At 37.8% G+C, this 16,117-nt stretch overlaps 1 protein-coding gene across 1 annotated transcript in view; it reads left to right on the forward strand.

Moving 5' to 3' along the window:
• The window catches only part of LOC308662713 (ubiquitin-like-conjugating enzyme ATG10), a gene marked incomplete at its 5' end in the record, with an annotated part of 123,427 nt that extends 118,534 nt beyond the window's left edge, over window positions 1-4,893 (forward strand). Inside the window, 2 exons of the mRNA XM_081318855.1 lie at window positions 976-1,091; window positions 2,708-4,893. Of these exons, the coding sequence (XP_081174981.1) occupies window positions 976-1,087 (112 nt within the window). The 3' untranslated portion in view covers window positions 1,088-1,091; window positions 2,708-4,893. The remainder of the gene's footprint in view (window positions 1-975; window positions 1,092-2,707) is intronic.
• Between the last annotated feature and the right edge of the window lie 11,224 nt (window positions 4,894-16,117).

Consider the following 16,117-nt stretch of genomic DNA (forward strand, 5'->3'; position numbering starts at 1 on the left):
TTACTTGCCATATGTGTCTTCTTTTTCCAGATGGTCACTAACAGTTTTATGCGTCTACAGTGGCTTTTGCTGTTTTTATTTTTCTTTGTTAAATTTAGTTACAATTATGTTTTCAGCATCTTCCCATTTTCTTTGCCTGCCACCTATTATTGTTTTGTATTGATTAAAGTCTGAATTCTTAGGTTCAAGAGATATGTTTGACTATAATCTGGTTCTAGTAGTAGGGAGCCACCACCTATAATTCCCTTCTTTGTTATATTTGCAAATAGCAGTTCAGTCCTACTGCTATTCAGGGTTGAGAATTTGAATTTTCTCATATTCCTCAAAGACTAAAAAATTCAATTGAATGACTGAAATAGAGAAATGCGAGAAGAAATTCAGCTATATTCTCAGTATCAGTGTCCAGTCGTCCATTTATTTGGGTTACTGGACAAATAACTTGATGCTTTTAAAAGTTCATCAAAGTCCAGTTCTATGGGCTTTCAACACTCTTTGCAATATTCCTTTCTACAAGAGCTTTCAGTTATTTGTGGCTTTGTGTTTTTATTACATTACAGGTTCCACTATTTTTCAGATCTGTTGAATTTCATTTGTAATTTTTGCAGCTTTTCTTATTTAAAACAGGATTTTTTTTAAAAAAACACACCAAGTTGACTTGTCTTATACTTAATTTTAAATATAAACAATTGTAATAAAACAATTTCACAATCACCAGCTAAAAGACTTTATGGTGGTACCTCTTACAATTAATTCATCCTCTATAGAGATGTCTAACAACTGTGTCTGTCTCAAAATACAGTGTACTGGAAGGTTAGAATTGCCAATAATGTAAATTGTTTTACAAAATGTTCTTTCTTAGCAGCTGTGTGTCATAACACTTTAATAAAAAAAATACTGCCCAACTTTCAAAGATACTTGGAATATTTCACTGCTGTTCCCCTAAATAGAAATGTATATTTCCTTTTTTCTTTGTAGACGTACAAACTACATTATTTCATGGTTGAGTGTTGTTGGCCCAGTTGTGGGTCTCCATCTGCCTTTAAGTTATGCAAAAGCCAATTTGGAAGAGACTACAGGTGCTGATTAAAGAGGTAAAATATAAGGATGTCATTATTTATTTATTTATTAAATTTTTATGCCACTCATGTCCACAAGGGGAAACTCTAGATGGCTTACAAGTAAGTAAAAACAATAGGATAAAATATTAAAATAATAAATATTAACATTAAAATGGTTAAAAGTCGTCAAAGATGGGAAGGAACAAAGCAAGATATACATGGGATGGAGGTGGAGTCTTGTCTCAGTCTATTAGCCACCTCCAGCATGACACCTCCCCATTGGGTCCCCAGGCCAATTAGAAAAGCTAGCTACTCAAACTCTTTTAGAAGGCCAGAAATGATTCATTTAAGTTTGGATGGTTTGTATCCAAAGCCAAACATATACATTTGGTCCACATAACGAATTAAGCCGGCTTGTTTTGTCCTGATTATGGATCACAATGGAGTTATTATAGGCAGAACTCTTTTGGTGGCAGGAAGAGTGGAAACAATAAAACATTGTCAAGGATTGAGGGAAAGCAAGGTAAAAAGAAAAGGGAAAGTTCTGAACATTAGGAGTGGGTGGTCTAATGCAGTATGCTGTGATATTATTGGGGATTGGAGGGATAAAAGATAAGATCAGGTGGAATGGAATGGAAGATAGTGGGGCAGGTAAATGATGATCACCAGTCTTTTCCTAGTCATGCTATAAAATTATTTTAATTCGACTTAACCAAGAATATTCTGGGATATGTTTCTTCCAAATCATCTAGAATGGTTTGGCAGAACTTCCAGAATGTGATGTATTTATTTTGTGTTTGAAACCAAACATATTTTGAGTTTGTGCACATTCTTCTAAAATAGTATTTATTTAAATTACATATTCAAAAGCGCTCTTTCTTAGAATTACTAATTGCTAATCATAGGTCTGCTTCTCAAACTATAAAATATCAAACTTTTTTATATATCAATAACTTTATACCTAAATGGGAGTATAAATTTTCTAAAAGGTGATCTCCTGAATTTGTTGCTTTTATTTTTATTGTATGGCTTATATATTATATTTTGTATCTTTTCATTGATTTTACACTGTTCTTTAGAATACTATACATTGATGGATTTTGTGTGAAAACTCAAATTCTCTGGCTGGTGCAGATTAAATTAGAGATAATTTTCACTATGGTTGAGAAACTGGAATGAGAACATTTCCCTGTTTCTATATAGAGAAAATTTCTTTCCCATTTATATATGATTGCTACTTATGACACAGTAGTCATGACTATGACTAATAAGATTGGTCTCACTTAACTAGAATAAAAACTAGGATTGAAATGTAATAAAATAAATGAATATGGAAGCATCTTTCACGTATTATATTTTTGTGTTGGGAAAAAATACATGTTGAAGTGATAACTGCATAAAGTATCTAGTAAATCTAAAATTACTTATATATTTATTTGCAGAGTATGTTCTCAATGATAGTTATTTGTCTTAAATATTTATGCAGTGAAGAACTGTTTTCAAATGCTGAGGGTAATTATTTTAACAATCAAAGAAAAAATAAAAGCAAGATTTATCAAAAGCAAGTTTAGATTCATCATTCTCTCCATGTTTACATTTTGATCTCATTCAAACCATAATTTCTGATTACTTTTTCATTGTTATTTCAGATTATGGACAGAAAATATGGATTTGGAGTAAAATATAAAGTGTCACAAGCCTTATAATTTAACTTATACTAAGGATAATACCACAATGGAGACCATGTTGCATTGATATAGTGTGATGAACATCCAGTTTGCAAAGTTTTCATTTCAATCAGAATACATGATGCCATCGAGATACAAATATTGATTCATATTATAATTTCCTTGAATATGATAAGTGGATAAAAAGACATTCCTCCCCAAAACAAATAAGAGGACTATATTGGAGCAACATCTGGACCAGTGCTTCAAATCATAGAAAGCAATTGCCAAAGATGTCTGAAACCAGCAACAGTTACAACCATTTCTCTATCTGGACTGCTGTTGGAGCTTATGCAAATTAATGAAAATGAATAATTTGTGTGAACAGTTGCCTTGCTGCAGAACTCATGAGCAAAGCTGATAACATAACTTTCTTCTTTTGAAGATTTAGTATGAAATGTAATCATACAGAATGTTAATAGGCTAGTGCACACATAAGGAAAGCTTATTGGCTACAGCTTCAATGTATAAGCATTATAATATATTAAAGGCTAATATTTATATGACTTATGACCAATTTTATGTCATGGTGTCAATTTTATTTTTTCAAGTGTCTTTCCTATTCCTGTGGAAATGAGGAACTTTGGTATAAAAATGCAGTAAGGGATGCTGCTTTCACCAACTTATAATTTATGGTCCATTAATCAAATATCTTAGCCTGGATCCCATATCAGAAATAACCCAGACCAGGGGGAAAGTGCCCAAGGGGTCAAAATTGGCTTTGAAAAGAGTCCGTTACTGTGTCTGGATGTCATTCTCATAAATAAAATGGCAGCTGCTTTCACACCTACTTGTCTTTCTGTATGCTATTTCTTTAAAGAAAAATGTTTGACATAGAAAAGTGTAATATATGTAATAGCCCAATTCAAGCCATCTGAAATTTAAGTCCTGTAAATAATGTGTATCTTTGTTTTCTGTTTTTTCCCCCAAGCTGGTTTTCTTTTCAGTAGAGTTGCATAAAGATAAACTGTGCTGAAAAGTTTACAAGTTCCACAACTTTACAAGGTGCACACACATGCTTATGTTTGGTTGTGGCTTACTCTTTCAAGAGGTTAATTAGGTTAATTAGTCAATGTATGAAACCAATTAGCAGAAAATGGTCAGGTTTTTATTTCAATTTATCTTATTTAATTAGTCACTGTCTAATTAATGTCAATTATTTCTCTGAGATGCACCCTAGCATACTATGTGCCTTCCACTTAGTTTTCATTTCTATGAGAATAGTATTAGTTGTAAACAAAATCTGCCTATTTCTTACTATAATAAATGGTGTCGATATTCCAATATTTTACTATAACTATTATCAGTTAATTTTCAAAAGCTCAGTGTGTTTTGATAATTAAAAAAACAATTCATTACTTTAACTTCTTTCATAATATTAGGATATGTTGAGGTAATTCATAGGGTACTATTAAGACTTGGGCTTGTTCTTAGCTTTATGTTTTTCCCATCTGTAGTAATTAAATCTCCACAAAGATTAAATAGATTTCATGTAAATAAAGTTACTATAATGTCAGTATGAGAAATATTACACTGTAATATAATATCCATATAATTTCCATGTGAATCTTTTTCATTTTTCTTCAGTTTAATTTTTTATTTTCTTATAGGAAAAAATATATGTAAAACTTACTATTTAAAATATTTTAGAATATCTCCTATTTGTTAAATATATATTATTTATTTTGCATTCTTTAAAGTGGCTATAGTGCAGTTCAATACTTTTGTTTGATGATGTAACTTTGCACATTTTTAAATTGAGTTTTGTGTTCTGTGTCTGTACATGCATATGTGCACTACCATATTAAAGAAGAAGCCAACTAAGAGTTATGATACCAGCTTAGTGTTAAAAGCCATATTTTCATTCCCTTGATCTAAATATATACACTATAAGAAAAATGAAATAAAATCTCTCATCTTGGTGACACTATTATTTAGATTCTTATATATTCAGGATGCATGTTGTCAGAATGTCACTTGGTATCTTAATTATATTTTATTGCACAAACTATAATATTTAATTATGTAATTATTTATAACTTATAATTATTTAATATACTTGAAGCTGGTTAACTATTTTTAATGGCAAAATTTATATCATGATACCTGGCAAGCTTAGTACTTTAAGTTGGGTCTGCACTGTCAGCGAATTACCACCAGACTGCAAATATTCCATTCCTGGCTGCTTAACAGCAGTTAATGTTTCACTGTATGGTGCTGGAATGTCAAGACAAAATGCTGAGGAAAAAGGATGCATATTTCAATAAATGCAATGAAATTATCCAGAGCATTTCTATTCTAATACTAGTACAAAACTAAGAATCATCTTCTAGAAATACACTTATTTTTGCCAGTTGCTGTTAAAGTTCTATGAGGTTGTCTTAGTAGAAATAATTCTTTAGTTATTAACGATAATTCAGGAAAATACAGATTCCAATCATAGAGGTCTATATGTGCAATATGACATATAGCTGTACAATATCTAACCAACCATTAATTTGTTGATCTATTCCACTATTTTTTCAATAGTGGGATAGCAATACAAAATACACATATGGTAATATTTATGAATGTTTTTTTATCTCATGACTTTTATTGTTTTATCAATGTATAAAATACAAAGAAAAAGAAAAATAAGGGGAAGGAAAAAGAGGGGGGGAATATGAGGTACAAGAGAAGAAAGAAAAAAGCGTTGATGTCCAACTCTTTAGCACAGTACAAGATAACAACATTACAGACTCAACTTTTTACATTTATACATTAGTATATAACTACTTCCCTTCATGGATTACTGCCTTGTTGTGGCGAAGGGGCTTGCGTAATTCAATGAAGCTATGAGCTATGCCGTGCAGGGCCACCCAAGACGGACAGGTCATAGCCGAGAGTTCTGACAAAACGTGATCCACTGGAGAAGGAAATGGCAACCCACTCCAGTATCTTTGCCATGAAAACCCTATGGACAGTACCAAAAGGCAAAACGATATGACGCTGGAAGATGAGCCCCTCAGGTCGGAAGGCGTCCAATATGCTACTGGGGAAGAGCAGAGGGCTAGTACTAGTAGCGCCAGAAAGAATGAAGCGACTGGGCCAAAGCCGAAAGGACGCTCAGCTGTGGATGTGTCTGGTGGTGAAAGGAAAGTCCGATGCTGTAAAGATTTTTTCTCCATAGGAACCTGGAATGTAAGATCCATGAATCAAGGAAAGCTGGACGTGGTCAAACAAGAGATGACAAGACTGAACATCGACATCTTAGGTATCAGCGAACTAAAATGGACAGGAATGGGTGAATTTAATTCAGATGACCATCAGGTATACTACTGCGGGCAAGAATCCCTCAGAAGAAATGGAGTAGCCTTCATAGTCAATAAAAGAGTAGGAAAAGCAATACTGGGATACAATCCTCAAAATGACAGAATGATCTCAGTTCGAATCCAAGGCAAACCATTCAATATCACAGTAGTCCAAGTCTATGCCCCAACCACCAGTGCTGAAGAGGATGAAATTGACCGGTTCTATGAAGCCCTACAGCACCTTATAGAACTAACACCAAAAAATGATGTCCTTATCATCATGGGGGATTGGAATGCTAAAGTAGGAAGCCAAAAGATAACTGGAATAACAGGCAAGTTTGGCCTTGGAGTACAAAATGAAGCAGGGCACAGGCTGATAGAATTTTGTCAAGAGAATACGATGGTCATAGCAAACACTCTTTTCCAACAACCCAAGAGATGGCTCTACACATGGACATCACCAGACGGTCAACACAGAAATCAGATTGACTATATGCTCTGCAGCCAAAGATGGAGAACCTCTATACAGTCAGTAAAAACAAGACCAGGAGCTGACTGTGGCTCAGACCATGAGCTTCTCCTTGCAAAGTTTAAGCTTAAACTGAAGAAAGTAGGGAAAAGCACTAGACCACTCAGGTATGAATTAAATCATATCCCTGTTGAATATACAGTAGAGGTGACAAATAGATTTAAGGAATTAGATCTGATAGACAGAGTGCCTGAAGAACTATGGACAGAGGTTCGCGACATTGTACAACAGGTAGCAACCAAAACCATCCCAAAGAAAAAGAAATGCAAGAAAGCAAAATGGCTGTCTGAGGAAGCTTTGCAAATAGCTAAGGAAAGGAGGGAAGCGAAAGGCAAGGGAGAAAAACATAGATATGCCCAATTGAATGCAGAATTCCAGAGAATAGCTAGAAGAGATAAGAATGCCTTCTGTTGCGGAACAATTAACAGTCCGACCAGAGGTGGATGGACCGTGGTTCATATGCATGGTCAATATCAAAGAAAAGAAATCCAAGGCATATTCTATAGTAAAACTTTTAATGAGAAAACAAAAGAACTAAACTGACTTCATTCTCTCATCAGGCAGAAGGAGAAAGTAAAACTGAAACTGTAAGACCTTTTCAGGCCTGCGCACAAAACAGTTTAAAACCAAAACATTGGCTGGACATAGCTGGAGTCACTATGGTTACAAGATAAGATAAGGTGCAGAGCAGAAAGAGATGTACAATTAAAAATGAGCGAAGCTGGCAAAACTAAAAAAACACGCAGTGACACCTTCTTAAATGAACAGTGCAAAGAAATAGAAGAAAACAATAGAATAGGGAGGACCAGAGATCTTTTCAAGAAAATTGGACAGATGAAGGGAACGTTTAATGCAAAAATGGGCATGATAAAGGACCAAAATGGCAGGGACCTAACAGAGGCAGAAGAGATTAAGAAGAGGTGGCAAAATTACACAGAAGAACTATACAAGAATGAGCTTAATGTCCCTGATAATCACAATGAGGTGGTCACTGACCTCGAGCCAGACATCCTAGAATGTGAAGTGAAGTGGGCCTTAGAAAAGCTGAGCAACAACAAAGCTAGTGGAGGTGACAGTATTCCAGCTGAGCTATTCAAAATCTTAAAAGACAGTGCAGTAAAAGTGCTACACTCAATTTGCCAGGAAATTTGGAAAACTCAACAGTGGCCACAGGATTGGAAAAGATCAGTTTACATTCCAATTCCAAAGAAAGGCAGTGCCAAAGAATGTTCAAACTATTGCACCATTGCACTCATTTCTCATGCTAGTAAAGTCATGCTTAAAATCCTACAAGCTAGACTTCAGCAGTATGTGGATCGAGAACTACCAGAAGTACAGGCAGGATTTCGAAGAGGCAGAGGAACTAGAGATCAAATTGCCAACATACGCTGGATCATGGAGAAAGCTAGGGAGTTCCAGAAAAACATCTACTTCTGCTTCATTGACTATGCTAAAGCCTTTGATTGTGTGGATCATAACAAACTGTGGCAAGTTCTTAAAGAGATGGGAGTACCAGACCATCTTATTTGTCTCTTGAGAAACCTATATGCAGGTCAAGAAGCAACAGTGAGAACTGGACACGGAACCACTGATTGGTTCAAAATTGGGAAAGGAGTCCGGCAAGGCTGTATACTGTCGCCCTGCCTATTTAACTTATATGCAGAGCACATCATGAGAAAGGCAGGGCTAGATGAATCAAAAGTTGGAATTAAGATTGCCGGGAGAAATATCAACAACCTAAGATACGCAGATGATACCACTCTAATGGCAGAAAGTGAAGAAGAACTAAAGAGCCTCTTGTTGCGGGTGAAGAAGGAGAGTGCAAAACTTGGGTTGAAACTTAACATTAAGAAAACCAAGATCATGGCATCTGGCCCTCTCAATTCCTGGCAAATAGATGGGGAAGAAATGGAGGTAGTGACAGATTTTATTTTCCTGGGCTCCAAGATCACTGCAGATGGGGACTGTAGCCAAGAAATTAAAAGACGCTTGCTCCTGGGGAGGAAAGCCATGGCAAATCTAGACAGCACACTAAAAAGCAGAGACATCACCCTGTCAACAAAAGTGCGTATAGTCAAGGCTATGGTCTTCCCAGTTGCAATGTATGGCAGTGAAAGTTGGACCATAAGAAAGGCTGAGCGCCAAAGAATTGAGGCCTTTGAACTATGGTGCTGGAGAAGACTCCTGCGAATCCCTTGGACTGCAAGGCGATCAAACCGGTCAGTCCTAGAGGAGATCAATCCTGACTGCTCTTTAGAAGGCCAGATCCTGAAGCTAAAACTCAAATACTTTGGCCACCTAATGAGAAGGAAGGACTCACTGGAGAAGAGCCTAATGCTGGGAAAGATCGAGGGCAATAGAAGAAGGGGACGACAGAGAATGAGGTGGCTGGATGGAGTCACTGAAGCAGTAGGCGTGAGCTTAAATGGACTCCAGAAGATGGTAGAGGACAGGAAGGGTCGCGATGGCTCGGACACGACGTCACAGCTAACAACAACAATATAACTACTGGTAACCATTTCTATAATAACTATCAATAGTAATATAAATTAATTTAGTCTGTAAGCTTATTGTTAAATGTAGAGCATAGAAAATATTGTTTTATTTTTCAAAGATAGTTAATAGACTCATATCCTGGATCTATTTCTTAAAATCAGGAAAGTGGTTTCTTTTTGATCATCTTCTTTCCCATGCCCCAGGCTTGGCATAGCCCAAAGTTCTTAATGAGATGACAGAGTCCATGTTTTAGAAATATAGTTCAACATAACATTAAGGTTCTTTATAATATTTCTTCCCAAAATGGTGTTAACAAGTGCATTTATTTGAAACCAAAAAAAGGCTACAGCTTGACAAACCAGCTTACAGGAGTTAAATTTCAGTTAGATTTCTGACTCCAATTCAAAAATCTGGACATTAGTTTGTGGTCACACTAGATTATGCTTCAGTTTCCATTCTGCATGCCTTCAGCCAAATAGCTTTTTACTTGTGGTTCAACCATTAAGAGCCTCTCTCTGGTTTTGAAATACTGCTCTGCATTAAAATTTGCTGTTATCTGTAACTGTAGTAGAATAATAATAGAAATAAAAAATTAAGAGCTGGCATTAAAAGAAAAGGTGAAAGTTTGAAAACATATATTATCCTTTTAGGTGGCATAAAAATGCAAAATGGGAGATGTTTAGAATTATGGTTGGCTTTACATTGTGCATGAGGATTATCACTGAATAAAATAAAATGTGAGGCAAAAGTGTTTCTAATTAGACCCAGAGGCTACAATATAAAGGGGCCCTACTGCTAACAAAGTTTATGGTTACAGTTGCTAAGGCAAGCAAGATCTTTGGCAATTTGCAGCAATAAAAATGAAAATTATTAGTTTGGATATTTTGATTGCAGGACTACTAGAGAGAGTTAAGCTGAGTGGTATATGAAACTAATATATTGAACTTTGATTAAAGAGTTTTGGGAGAACACTGCAAAGCAATTATGTTTATGTTTATGTTTATGTTTATGTTTATTGGACTTATATACCGCCCTTCTCCCGTAGGACTCAGGGCGGTTCACAAGGAATTTAAAATAACAATACACATAATTATGCATTATGGGTCAGTGGGTGTAGCCAAAGTTCAACAGATAAGCCAGGGAGGATAACAAGAGGAAACAAAGAAAAACATGCAGAACCAGAGAATAAAGTTTAATCTTGAGATAAAGAGTTGCAGCCTAAAAAAAGAAGACCACTGGTGGCTATGAGAAACACATGAGTTTAAATTCAAAAAGTAGAAAATGTTCATCGAGCAAACCACCAAAAATCTGAGATGCCCAACAGCTTCAGTGGATATATGCAACGCTTTGGACTTGATTCAGTACAGTAGAAGAGCTTCAGAATAAATGAAAGGCATAAATGTTGAACTCATTAAAGCAGTTGCACTTGTTTCCAGGAATGCATGGTCATCACTATAGCGATAGAAAGAACCTTTTTGGTTTTGGCTTCAATCACAAGGAGCGTCATCATATTCATCCCATTTCCCAGGTTGTTATTAATGTATATGTTTATTGCTTTTACAAAAATGAGTTTATATACCTAGAAGTCTAAATGTCTAGTAGTTGATAATCGTAATAGTGCAATAAGCTGCTGAAATGTGGCTTTATTTTCACTGTGCCTTATTTTTACGTAGATTTTTGAGTAATCTTCTTGAACCAGTCAGAACTCAAAAGTTGTCAGGATGTCTCACTCTTGCCTCTGCTTTGTAGAATTAACACACTATTTACCTAACATACGTACAACCATTTTAGAAAAGGTCAGTGAGAAAGAATAGGATTAGACAGAGATGGAAGGAATTGACATTGTTTAGCCATCAGTAGAAAAGTGGGGCCAGTGTTATGATAGTTTCATTTTCTGGTTTCAGCAAAGAGAGAAAACACTTCTACAACTAGCAGGCAAAATGCAGGCACAATGCAGGTGTTTAGGGGAGAGGCTTACAGAGGTAGTGGATAGGAGAACACATTTTGGAAGGAGCTTGATCAAAATGCAGCCAAGCAATGGGAAAAAATGGGAAGCAATGGGAGGCATGAAGAGAACTGAGATATAAGTGATTGGAGCATAGCATTTGCAGCAAGGCTTCTGAAGACATCAGGAAGCTTGTCTTGAGAGATAGCATCAGGCAGGCAGGAGCAACAAGTGTTGGAAAGCATGTAAGTGCATGGTAGCTTTCTAGAGGCTGAGAAGATAATCAGAAACTCACAATATTTTGCAAAGTACTAATGGAAGAGCCAGAGACTTGGTCAGGAATGCGCCAAAGTCAAAACATAGCCAGAATCAAGAGCAAAAGTGCCCAAAGCCATATGCTGAAGTTCTTTTCAGCAAGGCAATTTGTGCACAGTTTAAATCTTCTCCCCAAGTATGCACAGGTGAGCGTTTTCTTGTTCAGCTGTTGCTAACAATGGAGCACCAAGCTTTCTTGCAGAGCCAGTGTCTTGCCACTTGCTCACAAAACACTTATTTTGATGAAGTGCAGGATTTCCTTGGCTGAAGGGGTATATGCCTTGCTTCTTGGCACCTGTGTTGGCTCAAGAGGGATCAGTCCTGGCTGAGGAAGAACTCGAGAGGGTGTCAGCATTTTATTCAGTGGCTACCCAATCAGTGGGTGCAACACCTGGTGGGACTTGATCCATCCTTGTTTTGGAGAGTGACTCTGAGGTCATGAATGATAAACTCTTTGGCTATTATAAAAATTTTATACAGGAGGCTGACTATCCATTGTTTCTAATTAAGAACACAAATTGAAGTTTGGGGTCCTTGGTGCTCCCTGAGCTTGGTTGTTTTACACACATTTTAGGCTAGCAGGCACTGATTGTGTTACCTAGTTGGATAATGAAATCTATGCAAGAAAACAACCAAACTCAGAGAGCATCAAGGATCTCACATTCCTGAACTACAAATACTGTATTCTCTGGTACAGATTGAAGTTACAAGAAGATGGATTCTGATTGAATTAGTATTGTATTCCATCTTTTTATATATAACTTAAGGCAGCAAGCATACCTAAAGCTAGAATATTAGGAAAACATAACAGTAAGAGTAAATGGCCAGTAAAATTAATTATCCAGAGAGATGGTGAACTCTTCCTTGTGGGTTACGGCCAAGCAAAAGCTAGAAAGCCATTTGTTAAGAATGCTTTAATTCATATTCTTACATTTAGCAGATTTAAAGGTTTATGTCTCTTTCCAACTTCATAATTCTAAATAAAATTGTGGAAGTGCAGAGTCCCATTAAGGCTCTAGTTATATGGAATGTTCAACATGCAAGAGCTTTGCATAATCCTCCCTGCTAATGTTTTAATTATGCCAGCTGCTGCAGGCACTTGTACACTGAGCATGGATGTCTGCCTCAAAGGATCCCTACACGATATATGGTTCTGTAAGCACTGATCCATGTTGAGGTAGCAACCTTAAAAATTATGGTGCTAATTAATTTGAAGCCAATGCAGATTTGCTTATGGAACCATTGATACTTGATCATAAAGTCTACTGAAATCATTACATCTTTGCAGGAAAGAAAAGATGTTGGGCTATGAAAAGAAAGACTACTCTAAACATTAGTTTTCAGACCTTAGCTCAAGCAAGGTGTCTGTATCTCCCAAGGCCAGATAGCTGCAGCTTTGGCAATATCTATCAGAAGGTGAAGGAGAACAAGGATAAGAACAAAACTTCTGTGAGTAGTTGGGGATGAGGAGTGAGGCAAGAGCGTTAGAGCTTTTATTTAAAGATGAGATGGCAAAATGAAAATGTTTCTCCATGTGTAAACAAGGATAAACATCTGAACTAATAAAATAGGCATGAGAATAATTAGGAAATGGTTGAATACCTAAGAAAAGGATTTGTAATACCCCTGTAATTGTTTAATGTAATTATGGATAAATGTTCAAGAAACATTAGACATAAGGGGACATGAACATATGTGTGCTTTTGAAGGAGTGATGTAATGTTGATGGGTGACAGCCTGAATAATTTGAAGATAATAATAGTTAGACTATATGATACAGTGAAAATTGTTTTTTTTTAAATCACTGTATCAAAATATCAAGATAGTTTGAAAAGAAAAGTGTAATAAATGATTGCAAGCTATATACAAACGACGAAGAACTAGCAGAAGCAGATAAATTTGGATATCTGGAGAAAATGGATGGACAAATTTGAATATTGTATTTTCCAGCGTATAAGATGACTTTTTAACCCATGAAAATTTTCTCAAAAGTTGGGGGGTCGTCTTATACGCCCAGTCGTCTTATACGCTGGAAAAAAACATAAATCAGTCGAGCGTCCCCGTTCTTGCAAAGCAACTTCAAGCCTCCTTAGTCCAGTCCCCCCTCCAATGTGACTCTCCCTTCCCACCCCCAAGAGCCTCTAAGCCCCTTCCCCTCCCCCTTGCAAACGCCAGACCCCGGGAGCGGCAGGAAGCCCCTCACCCTCACCCAAGCGGCATCTGAGCATAAGCAGAGCGTGCCCTGCTACCCGCTATCTCTCCTGGCAGACGCCCACATCCGGCCTCGCAACCAGCCGCAGAAGCCCGCGCCCGGCTTTCCTTCTCCCCACCCGCACCCGGCTACCGGTTCCTGAGCCCCAGCCCTAGCCGTGGGCCAGCTCGCCAGCGACCAGGCCGACGGACTCCTGGCCGCCAGACGCTGTGCTTTGGGAGACGCTCCCCGGCGGGTCGGGGAGGGAGTGCCCGCCCGCCGCCAGGCCGTTCCAAGAACTTCTGGGGACTTCCAGCGGGCCGGGGAAGAGCGTGCCTGCCAGCCCGTTCCAGGAACTTCCGGGGACTTTCGGCAGGCCTGGCGCCCCTCTTGCCCGCAGACCACGCAGCGGCCCTCGCCAGCCGGCCTCGGCATGGCCGCCCCAAGCCCGGCTCTCCAGCGCGTCTTCTGAGTCCACCTGGCTGACCGCCTCCTTGGCGGGGCTTGGCTCCAGACGCGCGGCTGCTCCATCTGCAAATGTGCTCTCAAATGGGTGGGTGGAAGGAAAAGCCCCTTTGGGCTTCAAAAGGGAGGCTTTGTACCATCTGCATCAGACGGGGCTGAATTGGGCTTGTGTCGGACACTTGGCAACTGGCATGTAAGTATTTTCCGGCGTATAAGACGAAAAATCTTGAAAATCTTCTCAAAAGTCGGGGGTCGTCTTATACGCCGAGTCGTCTTATACGCCGGAAAATACGGTATATGAAATTGCTGGTGGGAAGATAGTAATGGCTGTCCATCTCAGTCAATAACTCTGGATGGCTTACAGTTCAGAAAATCTATCACAATTTTAAAAAAATTAAAGCAATAAAAACAGTAAAAAGCATTAAATTTCTGTTTTAAGGAATTGATTGCCAAAAGAAATTAAACTGGCTATGCATAAGAGCATGCTTCTGCTCATTTTGTTTTACGGAAGAGAGTGTTGGGCTTATAAACTCTGATTGACAAGAATAAATAAAAACAAAGAGGCTGTTTGTTGTAGCTGCTGCTGCTGTTATGTTGTCCAGTTGAAAGTTTGTGAATGACAGCAGTGGAGATAGCAAGGAAGGAATGGGAGCCAAGTAGGTGGCTTCCTTCCTTGCACTGTGTGGCAACTGACACTTTTGATCAGGTTGTCAGAAAGAGGGAAGAAAGAAGATACATGGGATGGAGCAGTCTCCAGAGATAGACCAATGGCAGAAAAGACAGGAAATCAAGTAATGCAGAGGTCTGCAAGTGAAAATTTGCTATTATTTACTGATCCTGGAGACTTTTTGCACCAACTGGTCAGAAGAAATGAATTGACAGATTTCCTGACTGAGAACTGGGAGAATGGAAGTATGGCCCTATCTCAGATTTGAGAGATTAGGGAAACAAGTTTCCTCACTCTCTTATGGGGCCTAGTGGGCTTGAGGAAGAGAGAACTAGGATGATGGGAGAATGCTATTGTGTTGTTGATGGGATATGTGGTCCTGTTTGGGTGAGAAAAGGGCCTCAATGGCAATGGAATTAAAAGGGCCTCAATGGCAACAGGAATGGAGAGAGAAAATATAGGATTGTCTTAAGTAAAATCTTCGCACACATTGGTTAAATTTGGGTTTCACCTCTGATATGAAGATAGAACATATTATCAGTAGTGTTTGATATAGTCCTATCAATTTCTGGAGAAAGTTTGACCTCTGCAAGGTCAGGAAACTGATTAAAATTATTTAATCAGTGAATCCTTCAGGCTTTTTGTCTGGAGATTTTTCTTGTAATATCATAAGCAATTTTACCAATTGAATGTTAAACTCTGGAGTTTAACTTATTCAAGAATATTGAATGACATTGTCTACATTAACCAACTCTCCATTACAAATAACAACTTAACCTCTTGTAAGAGAATCTGTGTAAGAGCATATTCAGAAAAGCACAAACATACTACAACAATCCAGAACATCAGGAATAGGAAACAGACTTCCTATACAACATCTTGCAACAAAATTGATATCCACACAATTTTATCAAAAGTGTAGCTGATCACTCAACCCACTACACAGCAAACCCACACAAACGATGAAAAAACAACTCTGCCATATATCTGAAACATCCCAGAACAGACTTACAACTGCACAACATAACTGTAGTACAAAAATCAACTAAAGCTCTCCAAAACATCGTAAGTAAACAAAAAGACTCAATAATCCAAGAAGAAAAAACAGGAGTCTTCTACAACATACAATATGACTGTAACAGCTACTATATAGGACAGAGAGGCACAAGACTAACACAGTGCATCCATGAACAAGAATTAGCAGGCAGAAGACATGAATATTCATTAACCTCACAATACATGGATAGATTCAACCAGTGCTTTTTTTGTAAAAAAAAAAAAAAGGTGCCGGAACTCACACACGTCATACAACCCGCCTTGCCTACCCTACAAGGTTCCACCCAAAAAAGGTGCTGGAACTCCGTTCTGGGAATTGTATGAGAAAAAAAGCCCTGGATTCAACTATAGTTTCAACTGGGAGACTGTGAGCATCCT

Source organism: Vipera berus (assembly GCF_964194415.1).
Source record: "Vipera berus genome assembly, chromosome: 2".
Classification (NCBI taxonomy): Eukaryota; Metazoa; Chordata; class Lepidosauria; order Squamata; family Viperidae; genus Vipera; species Vipera berus.